General features: G+C 48.2%; 1 protein-coding gene across 1 annotated transcript; it reads left to right on the forward strand.

Moving 5' to 3' along the window:
• The first annotated feature begins 624 nt into the window (after positions 1-624).
• On the forward strand, positions 625-5,301 carry LOC144130048 (chitinase-3-like protein 1). Its single transcript, XM_077664102.1, has 4 exons — positions 625-825; positions 1,492-1,620; positions 3,540-3,757; positions 5,271-5,301. The coding sequence occupies exons 1-4, from the start codon at positions 625-627 to the stop codon at positions 5,299-5,301; spliced, it is 579 nt and encodes a 192-aa protein (XP_077520228.1).
• Positions 5,302-7,223: the final 1,922 nt, after the last annotated feature.

Genomic DNA, 7,223 nt, shown 5'->3' on the forward strand with positions numbered 1-7,223 from the left:
CTGCAGTGCCATAATCACCACAGGCGAAAAACAGGATAAGTTTCAACTGTTTTTTGTTCGCCTTACATACCTTCCAAGCGACACGAACAGATTAGTCGAGGAACAAATTTTGTTTCAGCTGTGGATGCCTGATTTCCGGTTTCACACGGATTATTAATGCGTTACTGCAAACGGAAATGGCGAGCGATGTCCGTCTTATAGTAAGTGGCAGGTGGCCCATCCGCCACATCGCTTATCCCAGAAATTCTGTGCAAGCGCAGGTTTAAATGATTGCACCTACGCACTTTCCGCCCTGGTGGTTTAGTGGATAGAGTGCCCGGCTAATGAGCCGGATTTCCAGGGTTCGAACCAGACGCGGTGGCCACGTTTCGATGGAGGCGGGACGCAAAGGTGCCCGTGTGCTGTGCGATTTCGGTGCACGTCAAAGATACTCAGGTGGTCGTAATTATTCTGGAGACCTTTACTACGGCACCTCTTTCTTCCTTTGTTCTTTCACTCCGACTTTTATTCCTTCCCTTACGGCGCGGTTCCGGGGTCCACCGAGATATGCGAGACAATCTCTGTGCCATTTCTTTTACTGAAAGACCAATTTTCAATTTTACCCACGCACTGATCCAACGTAGCATGCATGACGCGCAGGTGGAGGCGAGCGAGGCGTTCCTCGGCGAGCTACGCTCCCGGAAGCGCGTAGCCCTGGAGTTGTCGCTGTTCGGCTACGCCTACAGGCTACGCAACACTGGGAGCTACGAGCTGCGAGCTAGCGTCCGTGGACCCGCTCCCCCGAGACCGTTCATCGACGAGCGCGGGCTTCTCGTCTATTTCGAGGTGCTTATGTCGCGTCTTTTCTACGCAGCCACCGATCCTGGTCGTCGCCTTGGCCACTGATCGCTTCTTCGCACGTTTCACAATACCACCGCAAATGGCACTTATCATCGATAGATATACAACTGAACCTCGTTTTAACGAAGTGGTTCTTCATAGCCCATATTTACCGCGCTCCCAAGGAGAATCGCCAGTGCTTAGTTGTATTCAATTTTTCGCTATAAATCGTTTCGTCATAACAAGGTTCGACTGTCACTTTCTAAAATGGCCGTAGAGGATCTGTGTCCAGGAGGGTTTCGTTTCGTCCGGTCTCTAATTTGACTAAGATGTGTGCGCAACGGTAGTTTTCTTTGCACTGTCAATTCTAGGGCTGATATAGCCTGCCTTATGGCAAAGTCACTTCTCTTCACTATGTAGAGAGCATAGGAGAGGTGAATATGTTAAAGCTTTGTCGTTGCTAACGCCGCCATGCTTGCTTAGCCATATTATCCGTGCGGTTGGAATTACCGTAGTTAGCGTGCTTACCGTACGGCGCGGTGCTAAACACTGTATTACCAGATGCAACCATAATAAACGTGCTACAGTTACACACACTCACGGCGCTTTTGCACAATGTCTATGCACACAAGATGCCGACTGACCACGTGCATGCGGTGCACGCGTGCGCAGATCTGCCTCGAATTCAGCTCCGACCTGTCGGTGCCACTGTACAACAAGGAAGCCGACTGCAAGAGCGCCGTCAACCGGGACAAAGGACAGTGGATTGGCTACGACAACAAGGCCACCATTCTCAACAACGTCTGTGCGCGTATCCTAGCTCGCAATGTTTCTGATTTGCGAAGCGTCGCACTCAATCTACTGTTTGTCTGTAAAACATATCCGTGAAGCACGCCTTGAAAATCAGGGCGGCGCATGCATCAGGACATTCCGGAGCGGTGGCTTGCACTCACGTCACAGGTAGTGGCCGCCGTGCTTGAGACCACGTGTACAGCGAAAACCTACACAATTCTTCCCTTATCGTCCCCTGCATTCTGTAACCTATACCCTGTGCTCTTTACCCCTGTCTTGTTATTGTAGCATCTGAAGTTCCGCAACGCAGAATTACGGCCATAAAGCTTTCGCGGACGTATGCTGGAGCAGCTGTTCAGGAGTGGAATTACCCTCACGCACTATTGCGATATGCTTAAGCTGGGTATAGACAAAGTTAGGTTGTCACGTCGTCTCTCACATGACCAATGCATTGCTGACACGTTGATGCCACATCACATAACTGAAAGCGCAAGTCACTGTGCTGCGTTCACGGCCTGAAGGTACGTTTCTGAGTTATATGAGCTTTAAAGTCCCAAACTCTATACTATCAGCCATGAAAAGAAGGAAGCTGAGGTGGAAACACAAATAAAACCAACATATTACCTCCTGGAGAGTAAATACAAGCGAGGTTGATTAAGATTTCAGCAAAAAGTTTTCGCACCTTCGAAATTAATAACAGGAGCCAGCATTGAGCTTCCCCTGGCTAGACGCTTCTTACAGTGCTGTTTGTTGCTCAGTTGTCTTGTTTGCGTCTCATTTCTTGCTACGAGGGACACTGCAGTGGAAGGCTCCATAAATTTAGGCACCCTGGGGTTCTTTAACGCGGCCCCCAGTCGCACAGCAGACGGTTTACAGCGAGAGCTGTCGGTAAAAAGACCACCAAAAAAATGGCGTCGTGCGCCGTCCACACCGTTCACCACTGCGGAAGAAAGAGAGGCACACCACCTTCCGCGCTCGAGGCGGCTGGCGAGACGCGCTTTGAAAGTTTGCGGGAGAGGAGAAACGGCGCGTCAAGAACAAGCACTTCAGAAGATAGAAGCGAGAAAGAGAGCGCTGTCGCCACTGCACGGGAGTCCAACAGACAGGAGACATTTACAATCATTACAGTGACCGCAGTGGTGTGCTGTTCGTAGCGGAAGAACCGGTGTTAATGTGGAATGAGGTAAACGCACGGTACGATCGACAGCGCATTCAAAGCAGCTGTGGGGGTGTAAAAACACTTCATGACAAATGAAGGTCATGCACACGTTAAGTTGTACTAGTTACACACACCATTTAAAGAATTGCCGTTTACGCTGAGCTGCGAAAATTTGGACACCTAATCGTTATAAGCTGTGACAATGCGGGAACATAAGAACCTCACTGTGAGGTGCCATGCATGACTTTGCACCTGCCAGCCGTGGCATATGACAAGGTTCTTCCAACAGCGGTCATCTTGCTGACTTTCTCACCTCTCCCCAGGAAGAGAGGGTGATGCTCATTTCTGCACTGCCGTCTGCCAACAGTGGCATGCCGCAGCTGTCTCTTGTATGTTCTTGGCAGGTGGCTCTAGCATATGCTAAGGTGCCAGTTTTTACCTTGCTGGTCGCAAGGTGTGACACCATTGGCGAGTGCGGGGACATGGGACTCTTATGCTATCCATAAAAACGCTAAACGCAGCGGTAGCTAAACTTTGCACATGGCCAGTAAAACCACGTGGAAGCACCACATGCGCGAAACGGGCTAACAGCTGCCACAGAGTTTAGCGTTTCTCACCTTCATTTAAATGCGGTCGACACAGCTGGATTCAAAATCGCAACCTTGGGCTCAGCAGCCGAGGCCAAAGTGAGTGAGCCGTCGGACGGGTACGCCTTCCGGGTTTGTGTTTACGCCTGCAAGGCAGTTAATGGTCGACAAATACCGCGCAGGTGCTGTTCGCCAAGCGAATGCGTATGGGCAGTATCGCCGTGGTGACCGTTGACATGGACGACTACAACGGCAACTGCGGCCAGCGCAATGTGCTGCTGGGACAGCTGCACAACGCGCTCAACGAACTGGACCGGCCCATCAAGAGGCTATCGGCGAACCTCAGCCTGTCTGAGTCAGCGTCGTCGTCAACGACCGCACCCGCCGTGGTGGCTCAGTGGTTAGGGCGCTCGACTACTGATCCGGAGTTCCCGGGTTCGAACCCGACCGCGGCGGCTGCGTTTTTATGGAGGAAAAACGCTAAGGCGCCCGTGTGCTGTGCGATGTCAGTGCACGTTAAAGATCCCCAGGTGGTCGAAATTATTCCGGAGCCCTCCACTACGGCACCTAATTCTTCCTTTCTTCTTTCACTCCCTCTCTTATCCCTCCCCTTACGGCGCGGTTCAGGTGTCCAACGATATATGAGACAGATACTGCGCCATTTCCTTTCCCCAAAAAACCAATTATTATTATTATTATCAACGACCGCCGCGTCCCAGAGGACTGCTGCTACGCCGAGCACCCAGATGATTCCGGTTAGGCCCACAGGGCACATGACAATCGCTGGGTTCAGCGACCGCGAGAAGCGTTCACACTGCACAGGGATTCATTCAACTGCATAAGGCCTCGCTTACATCGTGGGCCAAGATTGAATAAATACCATGTGGATGTAAAATATAAGTTTTACATTGAAGGCAAGATGCATGTCGGTCTTTGTAGTATGCTGGCGTGTTTGAATGTATCCAGAGACGATTCATACAGCAAAAGCTGTCTGAGCAGATGAACAAAGAGATTTTACACCCGTGCACATTGTAATAACGAGTACTTTTCTTCACTGACGGCAGACGAGAAGGGTCTGCTAGCAGATGGGGGAAGGCTACTGGCCACTGCCTTTTTATGCGCCCAAAATAGACAGTCGGTTGTGAGGCAGATGTATTGGTGTACTCCAGACTGTTTTGACCATATGGGGTTTTGCAGTGTGCACGGAAATATAAGAATACAGGTGCTTTTAACGCGATAGCTTTAGGGAGTTCATGTGGCAGAACATTCGACGTCGGCATCGGCCACAGTAAGCGAAAAATCCCCAGAGAAGCAACTTAGAAGGTGGGTGGGCCAGCTAAGTCATGTCACCTTGTGGCGGCATCACAACATGCCCACAGGACTGTGCACAAACTGCCCACCGTGGCAATTATAATAATTATTGGTCGAGAGAGGCTGCTGAGAAGAGAAACCTGGATCGCACATGTCCCACCAGTGGCAGCATCGGCCTTCACAGGTTAGTGGCGCATTGCGTAACCGCTGCCCTACTGCGCCAGGAGTGGTATGAGTACTCCTAGGGTTCTATGAATGCTAAGTACAGGATGCCCAGTTTTGTATATATGGGGCATTGATCCATTAGCTTGCGCATTATACCTTTATGGTGAGGCTTGAGTGCCCCCCGGTTTTTGAATATATTTTTGCCTCATTTGAAATATGGTTATTGCAGCTGGGATATAACTCTCAAACATTGCCGCAGTGGTCAGATACTACAGCAACCAAAACCTATGATCATACATGAGAACCTTCAACAGTATTTATTATACTTGCAACAGAAGTTGCCATCGATACTCTGATGGCAGTATCATGTGCAGGTTGGTTTGTATCCGCCATGTTACAGCATGTTGAATCGCTTAGCATTTATGTGCACCACGCAGGAATGTGCAGGAGCGCTATATGCACTGTTAACATGCGCAATGCCCAAAGTAGACAATGGACCAAGCACCATGTTCATGTTCCGAAATGAGATACCGTAAACAATTCATTTTTCTCAAGGTTAATATTTCACACATTCAGGCAAACTCACGATACCGGAATATTTCGAGAGTGCTAAATTTTGGAAAGGATAAGTGAGAAGCTCCTTAGTGCTCCTTTTTACCACAATATTCACGGCAGCGATTTTTTGCAATGTGCTGTTTATGTGATTCGGGACAAAACGAGAAAATTAGGCATTCACAGTAATTAAAGGTGCACTATATAGGAATCTGAACTCGTCTTTTTATCACGGGAACTCTATCTACACATCCCGGGCATTCTTAGAAACTTAGATCGGATTAAGCGTCCCGGCTCCCCCCTTTTTTTGAACTGAACGCGCTAGGTAGACGGAGTTAACCAACGCGTCGAGTGCCTTTGAGTACAGTGGCAGCTCACTTTCGCTTTTATTTAGTTTTTATGTTTTTGTGAATAAACTGTTTAATTCACAGACAATACACCCGAAAATTAGGCCCGCGGAAATAAAGATACACGTGGACTCTGATTTACGTATCACTCCACCAATGGCAGAGAGACAAGCCGCCGCGGACTCGACGCGTTAGTTGACTCCTCCTCCCTACCGCGTTGAGTTCAAAAAAGGCGCGAGCCGGTACGTTAATTCCGATTTAATTAGGGTAATTGGCAGCACAGGACAATAAATAGAAGTTTCTAAGAATGCCCAGAACGTGTAGATAGAGTTCCCGTGGTAAAAAGCTGAGTTCAGATTCCTCTTCAGTGCAACTTTAAATCGTTTTACAACATAACAGAGGTGAATGGGGCAACTTGTCCCTAACGGTGCTAAGTAATCTCTGATCTTTATGATGATACTCATGGATAAAGCTTGAGTGTGCCCACCCACTCTCTCAGCACAGACAAGAGCCAGAACTTTTGCAAAATATTTTTATTCCCAATGCATGGCGAATGGCTGAACAGGCTTAAGCAATGACAGGGGACAAACCATCCTCCACATCACGTTATCTTTGGTCAGCGCAGATTCATAAAGGTCTCTTAGAGGAACAGCCAGACTCTTAACCGAACAAACCAACACCACTATATGAAATAAGGGGCAAATACTTTACACAACAAACGTACGTAGAAGACTGTTTCATGACTAACAAAAATATTGGTGTGCTCATAAAGTGCATAAAATATCACAAACACAACACAAAATGTTTGTATGGAGCCCATTTAGCTCATGTTCATTTCAGTGGCATGCAGCATAAGAGCGAAGCTGTCACCACTCGTGTATGTGGCATTCGTAGTTGCATGTACGCCATAAGGTACACCATCAATAAAAGCTTCATCGCTCACTCTTTCAAAACTCCTTGCAAGGCTGGAAACCTTCCTCACAACCAATACTTTCCCTGTCTCCTACTCCCAAGCCTGAGTTACCACAGCTCGGACTCCTTGTCGGCTGAAGGCACTTCGAGCATGCATGGAGAGTCCGTCAGCCTTGCTACCCGCTCCCCTTCAACCACATCCCCAATGATCCACGCTGGGTATCCCTCCTACTGCTCACTTTCTTAGCATTATGCTTTGGCATTCTCCTTTGGAAGGCACATCAGCAGACCACACGAGAAAGGGAAAATGCAACTCACTAATGCCATACATTTCAACGGTATAAACTGTCACTGCAACAAACGAAATAAACTTGAAATGAAATTGCCGCTGTTTTGCCGCAATTCCTCTCTTGCTGCTAAATTGCTGCAATTCCTGTGTTATGATGATAAATATATTATTGCACTCCACTCCTTCTCTACCGCCACAGGGGCCTTTTAGTTATTGAAATAAATAAATAAATAAATAAATTCTATGTCCTAATATATTGGCAAGAGGATTTGAGAAAACACCCAAAATGA

The sequence above is a fragment of the Amblyomma americanum genome, chromosome 1 (genome assembly GCF_052857255.1).
Source record: "Amblyomma americanum isolate KBUSLIRL-KWMA chromosome 1, ASM5285725v1, whole genome shotgun sequence".
In the NCBI taxonomy this organism is placed as follows: Eukaryota; Metazoa; Arthropoda; class Arachnida; order Ixodida; family Ixodidae; genus Amblyomma; species Amblyomma americanum.

Coding starts and splice junctions, on each gene's coding strand:
- LOC144130048 (XM_077664102.1), top strand. CDS start 625: ATGCATGACGCGCAGGTGGAGGCGAGCGAGGCGTTCCTCGGCGAGCTA. Junction 826..1,491: donor GGCTTCTCGTCTATTTCGAG/GTGCTTATGTCG, acceptor ACGCGTGCGCAG/ATCTGCCTCGAATTCAGCTC. Junction 1,621..3,539: donor AGGCCACCATTCTCAACAAC/GTCTGTGCGCGT, acceptor AATACCGCGCAG/GTGCTGTTCGCCAAGCGAAT.